Raw genomic sequence first — 24,514 nt, 5'->3', positions numbered from 1 at the left:
ATGGCATGGGTGAAATTTCTAAGAAAACCTGGGGGTAACCTTGGAAAAGTTTATCAGCCTGGAAGTATATTGTCCCTGGCCCCTACGAAAGGCTTATTAAATGAACCAGGACAGAACAGCTGCTTTCTTAATAGTGCTGTTCAGGTAAGACAATTTTTTTATTTACTGTGCGTTTCTCATTTTGTTGCAGCTTTGGGTGGTCATAGCAGGGAAAGAGTTTTCTCAGAAATGCTGCTTTGACTGTTTTTGTCACAGTATGTGTGCTCTGCAGAAAAAATACAGCACATTTTTCAATGGTGTTAAATTCCGTTCTCAAATTACTAAACTTTTCAATGATGCTTAATGAGTCAGAATACTGTGTCTTTTGGGAACTCACTTTTCTGAAAAAAGGGTGGCTACTGTTAGAGAAAAGAAAACTGTGGAAGTAATTTTATTTAGTATTTGATTTTGAGGGATTGTGATTATTAAATAATTTGCCAAAAATGGCAGCACGTTATGTTTATGTACATTGTCAGGAGTGCTTTCCTTTCAAGCTTTGCTTCTAATCTTAGGAATGTCGTATGGAATTAAGAGATATATCAAAGAAATAAACAGCATTTTGCTGGTTTTGTATGATGCAGACCAACTTCTTGCAAGTATTTGCCTACGTACTGTTCTGTATTTATATGAACTGTAATTGGAAAAATGTCGCCTGTTTGGATCTCCAAAGTATAGTTTAATAGCACAGTAACATTAGCACAATAAATATTGGTCTTTCACAAGCCTGTTTACAACAGGGAATATGGGAATCTAATTAACTCTGTGACAGAGCAGTGCTGGTCTTTCTGGGTTGCCTGCAAGTCGGAATAGTTCATAAACTATTTATTTACTTTTAAATAAAATAAATTAATTGCTTAAGTGGCAGAGGTTTTAATGGGGGCTCAGAATTCATACTTCAAAATGTACTAACAAAAAAAAAAGAAAAAACTGAGATAAACAACCCTAAAAAATAACCAAGCAAACAAAAAAAAAACCAGCCGTAGCATAAAGTCTTAACAATTGTATAGATTTGAACATAGCAGATAAGAGATGCACATCGTGTAAATACGATATCTGTGTATGTTTAAAACAAAAACATATGATAGATTCAGCAGAATGAGTTTGTTGCTTTGTTTTTAGTGAGAACAGCCTGACCTATATTCTTTTTCAGTTTTGGTATTTTCCCCTAGGGTGGCCTAAAATTAAACCTAAGTCATTTTTAGTTATGGTTTCAGACAATCCTACCACTTTACAACTTGCTGCTGTTTATCAAACAGTGGGTGATGATGGTGACTGCACTTCTGAAAGGAGGAATGTGTTCCTTTCTTTTCTCTCTGTTGTTCAACCTTCAGAACTGAGGTTCTAATATTACCTTCCAAACTAGTACTAATTAATTTTAGCACTTATATTTATAGACATAATATTTTTTTTTCTGGTTTGTAACTCGTGTAGCTGTGCCTTTTGAGAACTCATTTTTGATGCATTTATTTTTGTGGGCTGTTTTGTGAACTACTGCACCCATTGTGGGACTAAGACATTAAATGCTAGAAGCAGTGCAGTTAGTGCAACCAAACTGATGTTGCCTTTATGTACAACAGTTATACAAATAAAATGCTGCAGCTTAAAGCTGATAAAGCACCAGTGGATTATTATGGTTTGTAGAAAAGCAAATTATTTCAGTAGTTGTTTTAGGAAGAGAACAAAATGAAATTCTTCACAGTTTACCTAGCAATTCAGTTTCTTTATCTTCCTTAATTTTATTTGAAAGAAAGCATGGAGGAAGGAGAGATGAAAAATAAGGTAGATTGAATAGTTCTCTCTCTCTTCTGTAAAGCCATAAGACAACTGCAATCTTTGTATAATATTTAGCTTACTGCTTGTTCGCTAAAGAGCGTTGCAGTTGTTTTCCCAATAGAAATGCAGTACCATTATAGATCTCACCGTCAAACTTCTGAAGCATTTTATAAGAGTGAATGCAAACCTTCTACAGTTTGCTCAGATAACAAAAAAGGGTGTTGATTCATGTAGCAATCTTGGTTCTCATGTTGTATGTAAAGTGAAAAAAAATTATCTACTGTATGTCACTTCATTAAATGGAGAACCTTCAGATTATGTTGTTTAATTTCTTTGCAATTTTATTTTTGTAGGTTTTATGGCAACTTGACATATTTCGACGAAGTTTAAGAGGTTTAACTGGACACGTTTGCCAGGGAGATGCGTGCATATTTTGTGCTTTGAAGGTAAATAAGGCTTTTCTAAGAAATCATCATGCATTTGTCCATTTATGCCTTAAAAAAAAAAAAAAAAAAAAAAAAAAAAAAAAAAAAAAAAATTTACTGAGATCTGGTAATTTTTATATCCCTATAATTCACGAGTCTGACTAGATCGTTCTTGTATGTAGAAGCACTTTGGTGTCAATGCCATTTGTAACAGATGTTTGTAAGAAATATTTTCTTTGACAGTACACAAACTATACAGCCTAAGTGCTTAAGCATAAAACTTGTATGTAGAGTTAATAAGTATAACTTGTTTTAAAAATAACAGCCTCATGGAGGTTTTTCATATTGACATGCATACACTTTTCTTTAATGCAGTGTTTAAATAGAGTAACAGCATTACTGAGTGTAAAGTTATCAAGATTCTTTTTTACTCAGTAGTTGATAGTAACTGTACAGAAATTAACTGCTGTACTTGTAAGTACTGAAAGGTATGCTGAGGTACTAGAAAATTAAAGAAGTCTGATGTTTTACTGTTTGAAATTATGTAAGAGCTGCATATCTTAACTAGCGTATAAAAGTTGCATTTTGGTTTTGTAACTAATCTGAAATCTGGAAACAAGCATTGTGTTCTGTTAGGCTCTTACTGTTTCTACTGTGCTGGTATTTGGCTGCCTGCGGTTACTAGGGAATAGTGGTAAATGTCATATCTCATGTTTCACTGGGTAAAAGTCTCACTGGAAAAAGGCAATAGGGCTTGTATATATATATATATATATATATATATATATTTTTTTTTTTTTTTTAAGTAATATACAGCTTCTACTTTCACTGGCAATAAAGGCACTTCTGGGTTTCTGATACAAGAACATAGATCGTGTGTTGTGTACAGACCTGAGAATAACTCATGGAGAGCACAGAAAGGAGCTACGCTGAAATTGAAGTTCTTTGAGGAAGTGGTTTTTGAGTATAGTAAATTGTAGGCAAGGAGATGCTGAGTTGCTTCTCGGGTGTTTCTGGTTAGAGTTCACTCACAGGGAGTTTTACAGACCAAACCTTGTTACTGAATAAGCCTTTGGAGGCAAAGACTGTTTGCAGCGATACTTAGTCTGCCAGGAGATTTATATAGTCTATGTATTCTGGTTTTGTTTGTTTGTTTTTGCTATTTGTAGAGTTTGTCTTGATTGCAGTAAAACACAGCTAATTGTCCATCTGTCTCTTTTTCCAAACGAAGCTTTCTTAAAAGGTGCCATTTTAATTATTTGATTAAAATAGTTAATTTTAAAATGCCAACAAGTTGAAGTAGATTTTGGTACAACTATGCATGTTCAAACCAACTTCCTGAGGCTTTTTTTCCAACATTTAAAAAACTTTTTACTCCAGAGAACTTGCATAAAAACTCCAGTGGAATAGAAGACATGTCAAAATCTTTCTGCTGACACTTGGTCTTGTTACTACAGGAAGTCCAGTCAATAACTCAAGTTGTACCTGTCTTTTCACGTATAATCTTATGTCTGTCTTGGGGCCAAAACGGGTGTACCTCCTACTTTGGTAAATTTAAAAGGAGAACTGGCTTCAACAGATGAAGAGAAAGCTGAGGTACTGAATGAGTTCTTCACCTCGGTCTTCACTGGTGGCCAGGATTCTAGTCTTTTTCACGTCCCTGAGCCCTGCATCCCCAAACCTCTATGTGGGGACCAAGGAGGTAAATCCCTTCCCACTGTAAGGGCAGAGCAAGTCCGACAGTGCCTCCTTAGACTGAATGAATACAAGTCTATGGGGCCGGATGGCGTGCATCCCAGGGTCCTGAAGGAGCTGGCTGAGGTGGTTGCCGAGCCGCTCTCCATCATATTTGAGAAGTCGTGGCTGTCAGGTGAGGTCCCGGACGACTGGAGGGAGGGTCACATCACTCCCATATACAAGAAGGGGAGCAGGGAGGACCCGGGGAACTACAGGCCGGTGAGTCTCACCTCCGTGCCTGGGAAGATCATGGAACAGATCCTCCTGGACAACATGCTCGATCACATAAAGAATAAGCTTGTGATCCGAGACAGCCAGCACGGCTTCACCAAAGGAAGGTCATGCCTAACTAATCTTGTGGCCTTCTATGATGGAGTGACGGCATTGGTGGACGAAGGGAAGGCGACCGATGTCATTTTCCTGGACCTGAGCAAGGCCTTTGACATGGTCCCCCACCACATCCTCATCTCCAAATTGGAGGGAAGTGGATTTGATGGGTGGACGACCCGATGGATAAGCAATTGGTTGAAAGGCCGCAGACAGAGGGTGGTGGTCAATGGCTCCATGTCCAGGTGGAGGCCGGTAACAAGTGGTGTCCCCCAAGGGTCTGTCTTGGGACCGGTGCTCTTTAACATCTTTACCAATGACATCGATGAGGGAATTGAGTGCACCCTCAGCAAGTTTGCTGATGACACCAAGCTGAGTGGTGCGGTTGATACGGTGGAAGGAAGGGATGCCATTCAGAGGGACCTCGACAGGCTGGAAAGCTGGGCTTGGGTGAACCTAATGAGGTTCAACACGGCAAAGTGCAAGGTTTTGCATTTGGGCCGGAAGAACCCCAGGCACCCGTACAGGCTGGGAGGAGTGGTCCTTGAGAGCAGCTCGGCAGAGAAGGACCTGGGGGTCCTGATGGACGAGAGACTTAACATGAGCCAGCAGTGCGCTCTGGCAGCTCGAAAGGCAAATGGGATCCTGGGCTCCATCAGGAGAGGGGTGGTCAGCAGGGACAGGGAGGTGATTGTTCCTCTCTACTCGGCTCTTGTGAGGCCCCATCTGGAGTACTGTGTCCAGGTGTGGAGCCCTCAGTACAAGAAAGACATGGAGATTTTGGAAAGGGTCCAGAGGAGGGCGACTAAGATGATCAGGGGGCTGGAGCACCTCCCCTATGGGGACAGGCTGAGGGAGTTGGGCTTGTTCAGCCTGGAGAAGAGAAGGCTGCGGGGTGACCTCATTGCAGCCTATCAGTACCTGAAGGGAACCTACACCCAGGAGGGGAGTAAACTCTTCAAAAGGGCTGACAATAGCAGGACTAAGGGAAATGGATCCAAGTTGCAGGAGGGAAGATTTAGGTTGGATAATAGGGGGAAGTTCTTTACGAGGAGAGTGGTTAGGCCCTGGAACGGGCTGCCCAGGGAGGTTGTGGATGCCCCGTCCTTGGACGTGTTCAAGGCCAGGTTGGACGGGGTCCTGGGCAACCTGATCTAAATGTGTATGTTTGGTGGCCCTGCTAGGCAGGGGGTTGGAACTACATGATCCTTGAGGTCCCTTCCAACCCGGGTGATTCTGTGATAGCTTCTAGTTTCCTGGAGCACGTTGTGTGTACGGACTTAGGTTTGTATTTGATGTTGTAATGCAGGGTAAGCTCTGTGGCCTGTTCCCTTGTTCAAAGATGCCTTGGAACTGCCTTTCAGAAATGTAGAGGGATTGAATGGTGTTAACTGTTGGAAAATATGTATTGAATTGTAATAGTGAGCAATCATATTGCTAAAATCATTGTAAAAATGCTGTAGCAGCTTTAAGGTGCTCAGAAATGTGAAGATGTCACCTATGTCACAGCACAGTTGAACCTGTAAGTAGTAAGTTGTTCTGTTCCAGCAATGCTCCAGTTCTGAAGACAAGTTTTTGGTTTTATTCCTAAGCTGAATATGCCACTTAATGTTCCTTTATACTCTGTCTCTATAATCATTTTAACTGCAATACGGAGATGCTTGATAGGTTTTGCGTTATTTCAAGTTACCACCAAAGCACCTCTAGCTCCTTCCTGAGGCTACTGCAATTTATAAGTCGCAATTTTCTTTATTCTTCCAAGTGTCTTGGATGTTTGATTGCTTTCTACAATGCGTCGTCTTGTGCCGCTTTTCAAAATGGCTTACAGACCTGAACATTTTGCGTTGTCTTGTCTTTCTGTTTTGAGAAGTGCCCCACAACACTGAGAAGCAGATTTACTGCTTGATCTGGAGTTGTTTGGAATTGTCTTGATCATTGTTTTAACAGTATAGTTGTGATCTTTACAACTGCATGGCCAGTAGCCTAGGTATTGAACCAGAAATGCTGTAGTTAACTCATATGGAAGTATCTGTCCGCAGTCATTATGTACACTACTGGTTTTGCATTCTTGGCTTATTAGAGATACTGGTTGAGTGATTCTGTTTGTTCTGTGTTCAGCACCTAGGGCATTTTTACATTTGTGTGGTGTATGTTCTGGATGTGGATGCATTTCAGTAAGTTATTAAGTTTTTTTTTTTTTTTTTTAAATGGTTTTGGACTGTTTTAACCTTACTTACTACTTCACCAATGAAAATCAATATTTAATCTGAAAAAAACAATCTGTATTTTTTTAAACTTTCCTGAGGGAATTTGACTTTTTTGCTCTAGGCAAGTGTTACTCTAGGGTAGATGGATTTTTCTGAGCCTGTTCTGTAAACTGAAAGCTGTGCCAATGAATTCTGTTTCGCTTATCTTCAACTTTTTTTTGGTTGTGTTGTGGGTGTTGTTGTGTGGTGGTGGTGTGGGAGTTAAATGCACTCTTTTTTTTCTCTAGACACCACTGGAATGGGATTTGAAATGTGGAGACTGCTAACAATGAGCATATATGTCTGCATAATTCTGCTCATCTGTACTTTTTTCTTTAGACTGGACATGTAAGGTTCTCTTGCATACCAGAAATGACCTAGCAGCCACAATGAGAAATAAGTATTTTCAAAGCAGAGTTCTCTTGTAGTGTTGGCTCTGTTAACAACTTATATCAGTGTGAGCATTCAGAAGTTTTGACTGTAATTTTTATCAGTAATCATGATTTTTGGCATGAGAGGGAAGCCTAAACATTTGACAGATAGTGGAATGCATTATGGTTAAAACTGCTTTCTATAAACACTGAAGCTTTGCATATCTGTTGCATCTTTGCTGTCTGACCAGCAGCAAAATAAAGATTTTGTTTACTTTTTACCAGAGGAGCCAATGTGAAGAATGAAAATCCTTATTTCTGTTTTATGTGGCTAGTCTTTGCTTTGTCTTTATTTCTCTTCATTTTTTTTCTGTGAAGTTTGACTTCAGAGAATTTTTGAGAGTAGAATAAACCCTTCAATATCTGCAAATGTTTTTTCATCCATTTAATGGCTTTTGATGTTCAGTTTTTAAACCCGAACTCCCTTAGTTTCTAAATAATGAGGTCAGTTAGGTGTATCTCTGCCAAAAAAGAGAAGTAATAGCCAGCTGTCTTTTCTGGGAAATGAAGAAAAAATCAAGTGCAATTTCTTTTCCGGTTCTGGAATTGCAAATATTGACCTGTTTTCTTGCCTTGCTGTATGCACTGTGTGAGTAGATAGCTGATTTAATAACATGGATTACCAACATTCCGTATAATTCTGCAGATGCATCATTTTAATGAATGCAGAAGTGTCTCAAGTAGTAATGTAAATGTATTCTTTACTGAATAACATACGTAAAACTAAAATGAGAAGTACTGTGTTCTGCTCTAAGAGTTGCATTCCACCTGTAAAGATGAAATGCTTGAGCATGAGCCACTGTTCCAGTGACTGGATTAAACAAACTCCTTAATTATAGATCAAGGTTTATGTTGCTTCTGGGAGTTAAGCTCAATCACTTGCATTTTTATATGCATTTTTGTTGTTTGTTTTTTCTATTGGATCAAAGTACAGTTTGGTGGCTCAACACTATATAATTGAATGACTAACTGAGAACATGAAACTGAAGAGAAAGGAGTCATTTCTAAATGTGGATATATTTATAAGCTTTTTTTATATACCTGCTGCATGATAGCTGATGTATTTGAACAGAACTACAGTTGTAGTCAAGGCTAATTAAGCTACGTAATCATGTTTGTTCCTAGGCAATATTTTCACAATTTCAACACAGTCGAGAAAAAGCACTCCCATCAGATAACATGAGACATGCCCTGGCAGAAAGTTTTAAAGATGAACAGCGTTTCCAGCTTGGATTCATGGATGATGCAGCAGAATGCTTTGTGAGTACTTCATAATTGTCAAGTAGGATTACGTTAGGTTTCTGGGAAGGATACCAAGCCGGTCTGTTGTTTTAATAGCTTTAGATTTGCAGGTGGGGTACAAGTGGCATAATTCTGTTGATTTTGTTTTCATCAATTTATGGAGACAAAATGCACGGAGTAAGTTTCTGATAATACGGGATGGAGTGTCTTAGATGTGCTCTGTTGTTTCTTCTCTGGTTCTGTAGCTCAGACAAAGGGATATGTGAAGCACTGTATGAGCTGGGTGACAAATAGCTTCTGAAAGTTTTTGGGTGGAGAGGGAGATTATCTTCACTGAAGTCTTCTGCAGAAGACATTTCCACTTTTTTATCCAAGGGTGAATGAATAAGTGAAGAGCTTGACTCTTGCTGCAGTTGCTGTCTGCTTTTATGAAATGTCTGAGAAGTTTGAGCCTTTATTGACTGTTACGAGTCACAAAAGTCGACTCAAGATCACATGGATGCTGTCAAAGAAGCTTTTCTCAGAGGTCTTTTGTTAGACAATGGAAATTATTCAACTTAATAAATAAGTAAATAAATCTGTTTTAGAAACTGAAAATGCTTTTTGTTTTGATTACTTTAAGATTTGAATGTCATCTGGAAATACCTACAAATGAATAGCTACCTGCCAGATGCATTTACAAATATGTAGGAAAATCAAATGAAGAACTCCTGTGGCTGTTTTGATTATTTGCAGGCAGATTACTAAATTGCAGTCAGGAAAGGGAATCTCGTCAGTGTTGCGTCTAAGCAGAACGTGTTTGGACCCCTGAAGAAATCAGCTAAATTACCTGTCTAGACCTGCTTCTTCCTGTTAACTCTTTTATGTTACAGCAGAGGGAAGAAAATGGCCGTGCTGATTCAGGGCCAAATTAATGACAATCAGGGCAATTTTTTTTTCCTTCTGCTAAAAACTGAAACCATGTATGAGTTAAGACGTGCAATTTATGAGCGTTTTCCAGGCCTCTGTCAGCAGTAGTCATTCATTGCATAAGCTATACTAAACATGATTGGATTATCAGATTGATAAATGGAGAAAATGCTCAGGTATGAAGAACTGAGGTGGAGGCCTGATCCAGAACAAATTTCAGGCATTGTATGCAATTAAATTAATATTGTCTTCATTATTTTTTTTTTTTAAGATTCCCTTATTTTGAAGGATAATATGGTAGGAAGTTGGAGCTGAATAACTTTAATGCTCTTTTGTTATGTTTGAAAGCCTTGAGGTGAAGAGATTTTCCATCTACTTGCTTGTGAATAGGGACAGAGCTATGTACGTATTAAACCTGTAGACTGTAAAGGGGAATAACTGCTGGAATATTGAACTGTAACACTGCTTATGTATTCTGACTTCATCAATTCAGTTTGTATTTACATTGTTGTTTCTATTTAGGAAAATATCCTTGAGAGGATTCATTTTCACCTAGTGCCAAACAGCGACACAGATATGTGCACTTCAAAATCCTGTATTTCTCATCAAAAGTTTGCAATGACACTGTATGAACAGGTCAGACACTAATGCTTTAACAAATAATTAGGTTCCACTGTCATGAATAAATAAAAACAACAGGATTTTTATTTTTGTAGTGTGTATGCCGTAGTTGTGGAGCATCATCAGACCCGTTGCCTTTTACGGAATTTGTGCGTTATATTTCTACCACAGCTTTGTGGTAAGAGCTTTTGTTCTTGTATATATCTCAGTTTTCTACACAACCTCCTAGGAATAAAAAAAACATGGCAGAGAAATAAGTGCTTTTGAGATTGTATCAAAGGAACGTGGATTTCAAAAGCAAGATGTAGAGAGATTTTACACTTAAAAAAAAAAAAAAAAAAAAAAAAAAACCACAACAGGCTGCTGCTGTTTTAGCTGTGATTTTTTTTTTTTTATTTTTAGACAAAAGATAGTTAAGATTTGGCTGCAAAATATTTACTCGTAGGAAGACAATACATCTTTATTTGTCCATTTATTTTTTACAGTAATGAGGTAGAAAGAATGATGGAAAGGCATGAGCGTCTCAAGCCAGAAATGTTTGCAGAACTGCTTCAGGCAGCAAATACTGCTGATGATTACAGAAAGTGTCCTGTAAGTAAGCAGAGATTCTGTGACTTTGGTTAAGATTCAATGCAGAGCTCTTTCAGGTATTAGATCAGAGTGAAGTATTCATCTGAAAGATTCCTTGTGGCCACTTCAGTACAGTCTAGCTTAGGGTAAGAAAGCCTGTAATTCTTTTCTGTTGTTCCATTTATAGATCAACTTCATTTTCAGGTGGCCTGGTTGGAAACTTACTAATTCTGTGCTTTATACTTCACTCCATGTTAAATGTACTGCTAGTTATTTCTGATTGGACTGTAGAAGTGTATTGTTTGAAGGAAGCACCTTCAGTTCATAGTTCGCATATGCTGACAGCTTGAAAAACTGTCTTACATTGAAATGATGTGGTGCTTCTAATGATAAAAATAGTCATATTTTCAACTTATTCTCTTTCATTAAATAATACTATCAATAGTTATCAGTACTGTTAATTTAGGAATCATCAAAAAGTGCATGAAGTATAGAAATAACCTGAAATGATGAAATGGGGGAGGGTAACAAAATCTTGATGGTGAATTGAATGTTTTCAGAGCTTTATATTTGACCAGGCTGTTGGTTTGATGTAGAAGTTTAGTTACAGCCTTCATTGGTGTTCATGTACTTATTATTGGTGTTTATTTATTTTAAACAAAAAAAGATGGAGAATTGTATCTGTAAATTATTAGAAGCTGACATCATAATATATAAATAAATATAAAAATTAAAATAAGTTTCAGAGATTTTTTTGGTTTTTTATTTGTCTAGTAACTCAACTTGAGAACACCAGGGCTGTTTTTGGGGGGTCATTTTTTTTAACATTATTTATTATAATCTATTATAATATTATAAATTTAACGTTTACCTGCCACCATTTTGTTTTTCCCTTTCTCTAGAATAACTGTGGTCAAAAAATAAAAATTCGTCGTGTTCTTATGAATTGCCCTGAGATTGTTACAATTGGTTTAGTTTGGGACTCAGAACACTCTGATCTGACAGAAGATGTTATGCGGAATCTGGCAACACAACTTTATCTTCCTGGGGTATCTGACCTAAATTAACTGATTCTTTATTTTATAATTTAATCGGACATATCAATGTGAATATTAATATATGCATATAAATGCACATGTATGTAAGTACATAAATTTAAAAAAAATCAGCTTCAAGTATTATGGCTAATGTTGTGTGATGTGCTACTTGATACAGCTTTTGTGAGAGGAAAAAATCTTGTCAGATGTGTTGGTCTTACACCAAACAATGAGGATGAATGTAGATGAATTCCTAATTGAAAATCTAAGTATATCATATTTGATTTGATATTTGTAGAATTATTCCAGAGCATTGTTGTTTTGCTCTATCAACTGTGTTAAAAATAAATGTCAAAATAGATGTGATAAAAAAAATGTAGTGACATAATGATATAGATATAGTAATATAATGAGATGTAACAATATAATAGACATAATAAGTGCAAGAAACTTATATTCACGAAAATCTGAATAATGCAAGTGGCTATTTAGTACCAATTTTAGAAGTGCTGGAGTAGGTCTTCAATCAAGGTTAAATGTACTGCGGACATGTAAAAATACTAAATGTTTCCACAGCTCTTCTATAGGGTTACAGATGAAAATGCCAAAAACAGTGAACTTTTCCTTGTGGGAATGATTTGCTACACAAGCCGACATTACTGTGCCTTTGCTTTTCATACCAAGAGTTGCAAATGGGTGCTGTTTGATGATGCTAATGTGAAAGAGGTAAATGCTTCTTTACTGCTATGTAATTCAGTGATCTTGTAGTTTTCTTGAACACATTTTTTCTGACATTAAGATTAAAGCAAGTTAGAGTCTTAATTTTAGTGAACTTTAACTTATATAGCTTAGTTTTCACAAATGAATTTTAGAATCAACTTCACTCCTTCAGATAGCAGATACTTAAGACTCTTAATGCTCTTCCTGTCAGCTGTTGAGTTTTTCCTTCTTATGAAAAGAAGAATCAATGACTGATGGCTATATTTGCAATGTTACCGTTCTGATGTGCTGCTGGTTCAAGCTTCTTGCCAGAGCTCACATAAACTTGTGCTAAAATACTGATTCTTAACGTACCTTTAGAATTCGGAATTTAGTACTGATGCTTATTAAATTATTCTTCCCATAATTCTGTTGAACTGGTTTTGATACAGAAATGACTTGTTTTCTTAGATTGGAACAAAATGGAAAGATGTAGTCTCCCGGTGCATTCGATGTCACTTTCAGCCGTTGTTGCTATTTTATGCTAACCCAGATGGCACAGCTGTATCTCCAGAAGATGCTCCAAAGCAGATTATTCACTGGTCTCAAAGCAAAGCAACAGGAGGAAATGCAGGTAATCAGATTTATGTTAATAATAACCATATTTATGAAATGAATACTTTAAAGATGGGAATAGCAGATTTGCTGATGTGTTCTTAAATATTTTTATTGGTGTGTGGGAACTGCTGAATCATGGCCTGAACCTCTGATTGATCACCTGAGGCAAGCAATGAGTCAGCCATGGGAGCACAGGTGAAGACAATTCACCTGTGTTGCCGGAAGGGGTGGAGCCTGGCTGCACCTCTCCTGGACCCATTTAAGAGCTGGCTACCAGTGGGGAAGGATCTCTTCTGGAGATCCTCCTCTGGAGTTTTGTAAGTGAGCCCAGGGTATGGGTAAGCTTTCTATCTGTTCTCTTTTTGTTACCATAATCTGCTTTGCCAAACTCTCTTGTTTATTTTGTAATTATAACATCTTAATATTCATTGATTATACAATCGGTAAGTATCTAAAGAGGTCTCAAAAGGAAAGACTAGTGTGCTTATTTAATACTGAAACTGTGTGTCTTGTCTCAATTGGTATTCCCACCTCAAATCCCACACATGGATTAAGGGGCTGGGGGGGAATGTGTTTTTATTATAGATAGGAATATGTTTTCATTACAGATATCAGTAAATTTGAATATAGAAGTGCTCTTTTACAAAGATCTTATAACAAAGTATGTTATAAGATACTTTAAGCAAAGCTTAATATAAATACAAATACAGAGGTACGTTTGGAGGTGTTTGCATATCCCTGTGCACGTTCCCCTCAATTGGCTGGTTTTTGTTTTCAAATTGTTAACTAAGAATTACATTTTGAATTCTCATACTGGGAATTTCAAATTAGGGAGCCTTTCATTCTAAAGATAGATATGTTTTTTCTTTCAGGATGTGAGAAGCATTCTACTCCTAAATTGGACTATTCAAAAGAGAATGGAATTGGGGATTCTACTATTCAAAGGGGTAATAAAAAACTTCAGCCAGATAGTTCAGCATTCAGTAGAAGCCACGTTCAAGCTAGTGGTGGTAAAGGTCCAGGTATGTACCTTCACCCCTAATTGCAGTACGCAGCTTAAGAAATAGTTAATAGTATTTCAGGTATGTGTTAGCCTCCATGCTAAAACTATTTCCAGAACAGCAATTCTATCATTGTCTTTAATGGATCTTTGAATAGCAACTGATGTTTAAGTAATGTCTGAAATACTGAAGTGGCTCTTGAGGCCTTTAGCCTTTTCTTCATTCTGCCTTGTAATCATATTGTCTGATCAAAGGCATGTATGCAGTATTATTTTAAGTCTTGTATGTTAATATGTATGTTTGGGGGGAAAAAAGGCAAAAAAAGAAAAAAGGCTTTATTATGTATTTCTAAAGGTACATTTACATTCTGTCAGTAACCCAGGCTTTCAGGAGAACAAACAACAATAACAACACAAAGAAAACTATAAGTACTGATACTGGGGATTGACTTTTATATAACATGTCTGTGCCTTTTCTCCAAAATCTGAATGCATGTCAGGAGGAGATGCTAGCTTCTCTTCAGAGACATTTCTGTTGTCTTTTAGTGTTGGATTGTCAAGCTTTTTCAAACTTGAGAATGCCTCTTTTTTGATGAGGTGATGAGTCCAAAATAGTATTTACCTTCTGAGAAATTGGGGATTTTTTTGTTTTTTAAGCAGTGACTCTGCTGCTTCCTTAAAAATACAACTTCACATTTAGGCAAGTATAAACTTGGCTTCAGTTTTTTACTATAATTCAAAAGAGTTGCACTTATTGGAGTTGTTTATATACTTGTACCTATAATGTCTATCTTTTGTTTTCTTAAGAACCTGTGCTATGTAACTTGTTAGTCTTTACGTAGTGCTAATATTAAAATATAAATGTTATGGTACATAAATACTACTGTATATTTTGATCATGAATTGCTTTTTATTAGTGATTTTTGACAAATTAATCTTTTCTTTTTTTTTTTTATTTTGCAGCTAAGTTAGCTTATGGTGATCAAAAGGACAGGCTGAAGGACATATCCAGAGAGTGTGCTCAGAAGGCTACTGATATGAAAAACTTTTCATCTTTACGAAAAGATGCAGACAGAGGACCAAGAAGGGAATCTGGGAAACAAAGAGGTAATGTTCTAAAGATCTGAGCAGAGGATCAGTGAATCAAACAGATTTGCACGTCTGTGTTAGCCGTGAAGGATTTCATTCTTCTTTCTAAAGAGCAGATTGTAAGATCTGTTTCTAATTTTCTGAAATATATACTGAATTTGTTACTGAATGTGTTCAGAGAACGTAGGAAAAGTATGTACTGTAATAAAATCAAGAATAACTATTTGTGGGAACTTAAATGCAGCTTTTTTTTCTCTCCCTTCTTATTAGATTTAATTGGGGAAGATCGTTCCAATTTTAAGTCAGGATCTCCTCCAGTTGGAAATGGACTTAGGCAATGTATGGATCAGCGCATATACAGCAGCCAGGGAAGAGGGCCTTATAAACATGACAGTGTACCTCCCCAAACAAAACTTCCTGTACAGGTGCTTGGATCAAATAAAACAGAAACTCTTCCTGCTGGTGAGAAACCTGTGCTTAGGACCCGAGCTGATGGAGTCACTGGCTATGACACGGATAGCAGTCAAGACTCTAGGGATAAAGGAAGTATCATCAGTAGCAGAAGCAGAAGTAAAGGCTGGAAACCCATGCGAGAGACACTAAATGTGGACAGCATTTTCAGCGAGGCTGAGAAGAAGCAACATAGCCCAAAGCACAAGGCAAATCTGAACAGTAAATCTAAGCATGAAAAAGAGCGAAGCTTTAACCACTGGCCAAAAGAGAATCAAATCCAAAAAGGTTTAATGACTATATATGAAGATGAGACAAAACAAGATACAGGAAGTAGAAGCTCTTTGGATTCAGAGGGGAAAGGGAATGCTGAAAAAAGCAAAGGATTTGCAGAGAGAAAAATCCATGGTGATAACTGGCAAATTCAGAGGACAGAATCTGGTTATGAGAGCAGTGATCATATCAGCAATGGATCAGCAAATCCGGACTCGCCTGTCATTGAAGGAATCAATCCAGCAGATGTCAAAAATATTAAAGAAGGTGCTTCTGGCAGGTAATGCTAGTTCCCTTAAGAATTTACATAGGTTGTCTATGCAGGAAAATAAGTTGTAATATTCATTTGCTGTTTCAGTCGAGTAAGCATACTTTTAGAACTTTAATACTCTTGAGGATGTATAAAACTAGCAACACATCTATATGAATCATATGAATGCAGACAGTTTAGGAGTTGATCTTACCTTAACTCTGAAGCTGCAGCACTATTTCTGGTGGGAAAGTACTGAGCCTCATCATTATGGTGCTGAGCCAGGATCTCTAAGCCTTGCTTTGGTCAGGGTGTGTTAATTTGAAGTAATTGCTACACTTATTTAGTTACAAACTTTTTTAGTTACTGGGTAACTTGCTATTTGTAATGGAATATAACTGTCTTCATAAATCATACCTGTAGCAGTTGTATGGACAGGCTCCTGACAAAAAGATGGAAATGGCAGTAAATAAATAAGTGGTTAGTAGCCAAATTTTATTTATCTCACTATGAATTACATTAACAAGTATGCTGCTCTAGGGGTTTTTGGAGCTTCTGTCCATGGAGATGCTCCTAACCTAACTGAACGTGATTCTGAGCAGCATTTGCTCTAGCTGATCATATTTTGAGCAGGGTTTTGGAATAGATGATCTTCTAAGGATACTTCAAGTATTATTTGCCGCACTGAAGCAGTGATTATTGGGAACACTTAAGATAACTGGAGTTAAGTGACCAGTGTTGTCTGTTTTTCCCCACCCCTTAAAATCACTGTAGAAAATAAATATTCATAGTTGTACTTTCTCAGTTGTCTATTAGTACATACTTTTTGAAAGTTGTATGAAATGTTTTCTGTGCAATTGGTGGTATTTTCTCACAGATGGCACATCACTCTAGTATTGTTTATAACTTTGGGAACCAGCTGTCTTTACTGAGCAGGCTGCTGTGATAATGCAGGGCACTTTTATTTTCTGTGTTGCATAATGAGCGTTCTGCTGTTGTACTCTAGAGCAGGGCTGGGATGAGTGGGTGTGTAATCCCCAGAACAAACTTGGATACACCATCCTCATGGACTGTATGTTTGTCAAGTATCTGTATTGAAGACTGCAGTTCATCCTAAATTCCTCTGCATCATTACAGCTTGTCATGCAAGAGAAGCTGTGCTAAAAGTATTCAAGGGTTACCTCTCCATCTTATGTATGTTCTGTAGTGTTTTATTAAAAAACATGAGTGGTAAAGGGAGACAAAGTATCAAACAATCAAGGTTGTTACGCTTAATGCACTCAAGGGGGTAAGGTTTGTGATGGTGCATCAGTAGTTTAACCCTTCAAATCACCTGTGCTTATTTTACAGTGAGCAGAATTTGTCAACAAAAAAAGCTGAAAGTGTGTTACATTCTGTACCTCAGCAGAACAGAAACTTCTATGGTAAGAACTTGTGTTTAAAACAAACAAACAAGGAGCTTTCTAGAAATAATTGAGGTATACCAAAATCTTAATGCTAACATACTAATATCTCGCAGAAGATGGAGAGGTTTCTGATCATCTCCTTTACTTTATAATGTTGCAGCAAGTTTGCCATAATTTCATTTATTTTTCCCCACTAAGAACACTTCTTTTTACCAGTACTCATGAATTTTGAATGACGTTGTGCTGGCATAAAGCATTTAGTTTTAATCCTTTTCATTGATGTTAATTGGAGTCTTTCTGATTTTAATTCAATGCAGAAGGTTAAAAGCGACTCAATTTTTGTTGTGGTCTTTGATAACCACTTTGAGAACATTGCTCATTTTAATGCTTTTTCAGCAAGTGTATCCATTCCCCTTCCCTGTCCCTGCAAAAGTAAACAATCCCCTGCTTCCCACCCCCTTCCCCCTCCAAAAAAAAGTCCTTTTTTTCCCCCCTGTGTTTTCCCCCACAATAGTTCTGTATGTGTTTTTGGTGGATGCTAAGGAGGGTTTTGCTTTGTTTTTTAAAAAAAGGTCTGGGTAGGCTGTGCTACGATTTCTTTTCCTACAAGATATGAGGCAAAATCAGGAAGAAACACTTGTAATAAGGAAACCTGCTTCCTTTTACATAATAACATGTCTACTGGATTTTTATAAATGCCTTGGCAGTATAAATGTTACAGGTCACCATGAGGCCAGCCAAAATCATTATCTGCTGTTGCTGGAACAATGGAATGGTGCTTGTACAAAGCGGCGCAATAAGTATTAAGACACTTCCCCAGGAAATGTTTGATTTTCATAGATATCATACTTTCATTTGAAGAATGTGCAGTCTAGTTTCTTATAAGATTGAAATTTAACATAGGGGGTGGATTTGCTGTACCGCTGCTTTGTTGCTATTCCAGTTACTTTTTGGTTGTAGAAAGAAAACCAATTTGGTGTTTTATCTTGATGGCAAAAGACAAATTTTGCATGCAACACAAAGATCTGTTTTTCTGTTTTTTTTCTGCTGTAGTTCTGTACTATAACTGTACTTTCCAGTAGGGTGAAAAATAATTAGGTAGTAAAAACAAACAAGAAACCAACAAAACCAAACAACGAACCCACAGAAAGCACTAGTTAAAATATATGAAAGACTCTGTCAGAATGAGAAATAGGGCTCTTAATTAGCTTACACAGTAAACTAATATATTAAATGTAGCTATAATTCACCTTGCATCATATTTCTTCAGTACTGTTTTCTATTCCAAGTGACCCTTACAGTTATCATAAAACATTATCATAATAACTGTCAAAGAATATTGATGTTAAAGTCCTGTCTATTCAGTCTATTCAGTACTTCTATTTCAGTAACTAACTTTTTAATAGTTCCTTAACAAAAAAGGATGTAATTCTAAATTAAAAGTGAAGATCTCACATGTTTGTATTTTGCAAAACTACTTTTAATGTGATTAATAGGCTGAGGAAAAAAAATGAAGAATTTGATTATCAAGTGAGATAAAGATTTAATTAGTCTGATCTTGGTTGTCTAAAAAGTGTGTGTCTGTGTGTCTGTACGCCTGGAGGAGGAGGAGGAATCATTTATAGGCACCTATTATACCTCCTCCTATTACAGAATATGAGAATGTTTCAGAATATTATGGGCAAGACTAGAACTGGTAGGTAAATACCATACGGACTTCTAGAAAATAGTACTTCAAGTAAATACCCAGTTGTTTCTGAGAGTACAATGAAATGTAAGAAGTCTTCTGTAGCTGTGCATAGCAACTTGTAAAAATATCTTGTCCCTTTGCAGGAAAATAACACATAACTTTGAATTACGCCTACCATTTTTGCTGGTTCCTGATTTTAACAGGAGCTGAATGAGGATTATGTCCAGTAGTTGAGGAATTTTGTCTTTGACCTACAAAAATAAAGTTATTGTTAGAGCATTATAAAGATAGTAACATTGGATCACATGGTGGTAACTCGAATAAAATTGCTGCTGCTTTCTGTAGGAGTAAGCAGTAGATAACTGTAGTACTAAAGTGAGTGACCCACGTAACCAATCTCTAATTTGTGTGATTAAATTTCGGGACGAAAATATGAAGCAGATACAATGTTCTTAATTTTTATTTATGCATTGATGTTTGATGTTCGAGTTCAGTGAACTTGGGTGGTATTTATTGTGTATGCAGAACAAATAATATGAAAAGTGTGGCGGCAGAATTTGCAACCTTATGTTTTTTCACACTGGAGAAAGGTGGCTATAACTCTTAGATATACAGGATTGGGGTATAAAATATCTTCTTATGGCTTTTCATAGTAGTAACTATGCTAGCTACTGATAATTATTTTCATAATAATAAAGTGCTGTTAGTTGTCTTTGTGAAAATGATCCCTTGACTCTGAAGGCACACACCTGTGAAATTGCCACTCTGACAATTTCAGTAGAAAGTATTCTTGTTGGCAGGGGAGATGGTTGTTGAGTTCACTAGCATGAGACATCTCCAGTTCCATTTAAAATCATTTTGAAGCTCTGATGAATATGTCAGCAAGAGTCCAGATTACCTTTACTTCTTTGTCACACTCGAAAACCATACAAATTAAAATTTGGGCATAATTCTGAAAAAGAAAATCCTAGGAAAAAATCAAAACTACAGGAAATATGCAGCTGAAACAATAGGAAGAAATGGATTTTTTAATGTGTAGAAATCAGGCATTGCAGAATTTTGCACATGTATGTGTATATTAAGAAATTAGAAAAAAACTCTTTTTTGACTTGTTGGCTATAGAATGGGTGTTCATGATCTTAAAATCTAGATTGCCCATTCAGGTGTAAAAGTAGATGTTCATAAATCTTAGAAGAGGACCAGTCTGTATTTGAGAGACCGGAATTACCTTTACTTAGATGCTTATGACCTGTTGATAAGGCTGGCAGTCTCTAGCTGAGCACAGTGCTCATGTGTCCCATATCTAGTTTTGCAAAGAACCTGGAGCCAAAATTCCCAATAGACTCTAAACCGGGTTTTAACCTTGCATGGATCTCGTGTCAGCAGAAGAAAAAATAACACATCTATTTTTAAGTTGGCTGGAATTCTGGAGGCATGAATTGCCTGGTATCACTGGGCAATTTTGGTTGAACGTGTGCCACGGTCACTCCGAAGAACAGCTTACTAACCTTTGCTGCCTCCTGCTGACAGATTTATGATACTGCCTCTTGGAAGGACCTAATGTGCTGCATTCCTTTAGTTTGGCTTGGGATGCTTTTCACATCAACTGTTTTGTGGAATTACGGAGCAGTTGTATAGCCTATGCTTTTTTCCAACAAGGGATTTACAGCTTAGCAAAATCTACAGTAGAATGAAATATTTGCTATTTGATTACCTCAGTGTTAGTTATCTCTGAAGGCACAGCCTGCTGGAGCAGTTTTGGACTTCCTCCCAGTTTAGGTCCTTGACCCTTGCAGCTGTAAGGGCTCATTCAAATAACCATATTTTCACATAAGCATTTTTTCTAGGGTTATGGTACTGTTTACCATGATGGAATAGCAGAAACTTTTTTTAATTTGGAGGCTGGAAGAAAAGGGATATTGAAGACTTTGTTTCTTCAGGTATACACCTTTTAGGCCTCTATGGCCTATGTCCTTTGTCAAAAATTTAGCATCTTTAATCTTTCCTCTCTTGAAGATAGGATGGATACAGACCCTTGAAGCAAGTCTCCAGCATTGCCCGAAGTTTAGTTGTTTGGGTTTTTTTGGTTGGTTTGTTTTTTGACTTCTGTCATTCTTTTGACTTAAGTAAAAAAAAAAAAAAAAAACAAACAAACAAACAAACAAACAAAAAACTAAGTTCACATAGCAAAGTAATGCTTCTAAGGCTTTATTTAAAACTGGGGAAATTAACATGTTCAAATAAAAAAAATGAACAGTAAAGTACCTTAGTAAGATTACATCAGGAAAGAGAAGATACAAAACTTTTGTAATCTTCTCTGATGTAAAGGGACAGTCTGTTACTTGTTTCCTGGAGGGTAAGTTAGATCCCTGAACTCAAGAGATCAATCTGCTAGATTATTTGAGGCAGTGTATGCTGGTTTTTGTAAAGTACATTTCCAGTTCTTTTGTGATAAGTAACGTAGTTGCATGATGTAGACCATACACTTAACAAAATTCAGCTTATTTTGAAAGGCTATGAAGCAGGTGACTGATTACAGTGGGCCAGTTGCTGTGTTAGGAACACTTACAGTAGCTGTCTTTAAACAGGCTGTTGCTTGTCACTTGTCAAGAGAGTCTTTTCTATGTGGTGTCAACATGGATTCTTCAGTGCTTCTTTTATTCACTGTTCAATAGGAGCTGCTTTGTTCAGAAATAGTGTATTTTTAAAAGCAAAGAATTTTTTCTGTGGTCAGTGAATAGGAGTGTGTGTAGTAATGCTGGCCCACACACTCTTAATGTTGTGTGCTTAGGGTGTGTGGGTGAGAGTGCTCTTTAACTACTCAGTGTCTCCGCAAACTATACAATTGTTGTAAGAGAAGTAACAGTTATCTGGCATTTTATAAATGTTTCAAGAATGCATAATGTATTCCTCATCTTAAAAAAAAGAAAGCAACCCATCTTAAAAAAAAAACAAAACAACCCCATCTAATGTTATTCTATTTTGTTAATAAGTCATGAAATATTTAACTTAAATTTATTTTGGCTGCCTGCATAAATGCTTGTATGAAAACTTGTATGAAAACCTGTTCTCAAAATATGCTTTTAATTGTGATGTGTTAACATGTGAAAGCATGTCCATAGGACTCCAAAACTGTGATAATTAACCTTTCCTGACAAAAACGAAACAAAAAAAAATGCTCTATATAATTTTGGACTAATATATGTTCTGATTCCCTGAAGATTTTTTTTTTTTCAAAAATGTTACTTTGACTTATGTCAGATCCTGTCAAGAGTTGTTTCTTGCTGTGTTTTGTTTGCCTGTTAACCTCTGAGAAATCGCAAGGAAATTGGAGTGTATTTCTATTTACTTTGAAATATTTTTTTCCAGTTCCAGAGTCTAGGAAAGACCCTATCAATACAGAAGTTAACTACAGACCTCATGTTAATATCCCAACAGAGTTGCATTTGCAGGTGCCCAGTCCTCAAGTAAAGAGGTAACTAAATACTAGTATTAATTTACTGTGTAATGCTACTAAAAAATTCTGAATTCTGTAATGTGATAGAAATCACTGTTAACTGTGTGAAAAAGGACAGATATTAAATCTTTTGACAGATGATGCCCTTGGCATTTACCTAACTTACAGAGTTGAAAGCTCTACTCCTGGGGAAAAAAATAGTTTTAATTTTGGTATTCAGTAGATGGAACCCCAGATAACTTAGGTAGTTTTAAACCATCTTAGTAGTGCAACAACTTTTAATACTTTTGGTTTTAATTGGTATTATAGAACAAGTAGAGATTTAACGCAATAACCCAATAAAGGTTTGAAAAGCTTGGCAAGAAATGGAGGGAAATGTTATATCTATTTAAAAGCTGCAGCTGTAGACCTGTTGTTTCTGATTGGAACTGCAAATGCTCAGAACCTCCTAGAAATCAAGAATCTAGATGCATGTTTGGCACTCAAATGTTTGACGCTTTTTAAAAGCTGATGCATCAGACTGAGTCACAAAGACGTTTAAAAAAACAATTTGTATTTAATATAGTCCAGAATTTCTAAGGAGTTTTCTTATTATGGCTGTTTAATTGTCTGCAGAGGTTTTTTTGGGACGCAGTACATTTCAGATGAAAGAAGCTTGTAGCGATTTAATAGAAGTTGCAGTTAAACAGCTGTGTATTAACCAGACACCAGATCTCTAGTCAGTTCAAGGATATCCAGGCAGCGTTACCAGGGCTGTTGTTGTTAAAGGTGCTTGGTCATTTGGCCATTAATGTTTGTACAGATACTTACATCCTCTTTTTTTGTTGTTGTTTTTAGAGCTGAAATGCCTGAGGTTAACAGGAAATTTTTCCCATCATCAACTCTACAGCCAGTCATTAAAGAGATTGTGAAGTCAGACAGTAGGAACAAGGCAAATGAACAGAGTTCTTCAGAGTGGCTTAATCCAGACAGATTTGAGACCATGAATGTGTCAGCATATTGCGCTGATGGTGTTTCTCACCCTTATACAGAAAACAACTGTGGAAGGAAGCCCATCAACAATGACTTTCACCCTTCTTCCCAACCACAGCCTCATCATGCAAGAACATTTGGTCCCAAAGTGGGGTTTTCACCTTTTGTGCCACAGAATCCCTCAGAGAGGCCTGCTGTGTTGTCTCCTCCCTGTGAGCGTGCTGGACACCAGCTCCGACGGGTGGATGCTCTTTGGGTGCCAGAAGCAGTTTACCAGAATCTTCCTCCCCCTTTACCTCCAAAGAAATATGCTCTGAATATTTTGCCAGGATCAGAAACTAATTCAGTAGCTGATGTAAAATCAACAGAAGCGTTGCAGAATAATTTGTTAAGACAAACAGGTACACCTTTTAAGTCTGCATCAGAAACAAATGTATTTGCGAGTGAACAAAGGCTTAAAGAGCCATTTCAAGGGAATGAGTTGTTTGTTCATAAACCAGATTCTCCACCTAGCTTACCAGTTAATGACTTTTGGTTGATGTCTGAGAACTTCTTAAAGAAAGGATCTCATCATACAGGACCAAGTGCTGGCTATGTGGATGGAAATGATAGTGTATCGCTTACAACTTATTTTTCAGTAGACAGTTGTATGACTGACACATACAGGATGAAATATCATCAGAGACCCAAGCTTTGTTTTACAGATAGTGGAAGCTTTCACAAAGAAAAGCATCTAACACCAACTGGAGTAGAACTGAATGCTACGTACCATACTACTCTTGAGCCCAGGCATCCCACATCTGAGCAAAGGTATAAAGCAAATGTAGAAGGCTTACACTGCAGTAGATAAATGAAAAATACATCTGGATCTGACTGTTGCATTTCATGTAGTCTGTGGATGGGCACAGGACTTGAATCTGTGTGTGGTAGGTTGGTACCCAGTCGGCTGTATTTTGCTCGGGAGTTTAAATGAATATGCAAACATAGGTGAACAGAGGAAAAGAGGTGCTAAACTTCTAGGTCTTTGATTTATTACTCCTAGTTGCCTTAATGCCTACCTCTGTTACTTGGCTTGTCTTCTATAATTTATGTTAAAAAGGGTCCCTTTAAGTGTATGCATTTTACAGCAGTGGGATCAACTAGATGTTACTAATTGAAAATTTTTTTTAAACACTTAAATAGCTGCAGTATAAGAAGTGTTCCTTCAGACTTCAGTCACTACATACTTACGCTAACAAAAGGAATAAATATAT

At 37.0% G+C, this 24,514-nt stretch overlaps 1 protein-coding gene across 1 annotated transcript; it reads left to right on the top strand.

Annotated features, from left to right (window-relative positions):
• On the top strand, window positions 1-24,111 carry USP53 (ubiquitin specific peptidase 53; the record flags this gene model as incomplete). The annotated part of the gene is made up of 15 exons (XM_079534282.1): window positions 1-144; window positions 2,166-2,258; window positions 8,104-8,238; window positions 9,652-9,765; window positions 9,846-9,928; window positions 10,236-10,341; window positions 11,223-11,369; window positions 11,934-12,083; window positions 12,528-12,690; window positions 13,529-13,696; window positions 14,638-14,781; window positions 15,034-15,766; window positions 17,087-17,160; window positions 22,208-22,307; window positions 23,127-24,111. 15 exons carry the CDS (start codon window positions 1-3, stop codon window positions 24,109-24,111), a joined length of 3,339 nt encoding a protein of 1,112 aa, XP_079390408.1.
• Between the last annotated feature and the right edge of the window lie 403 nt (window positions 24,112-24,514).

Source organism: Tetrao urogallus (genome assembly GCF_951394365.1).
Source record: "Tetrao urogallus genome assembly, chromosome: 4".
Classification (NCBI taxonomy): Eukaryota; Metazoa; Chordata; class Aves; order Galliformes; family Phasianidae; genus Tetrao; species Tetrao urogallus.
This window is presented reverse-complemented; position numbering and strand designations above follow the sequence as displayed.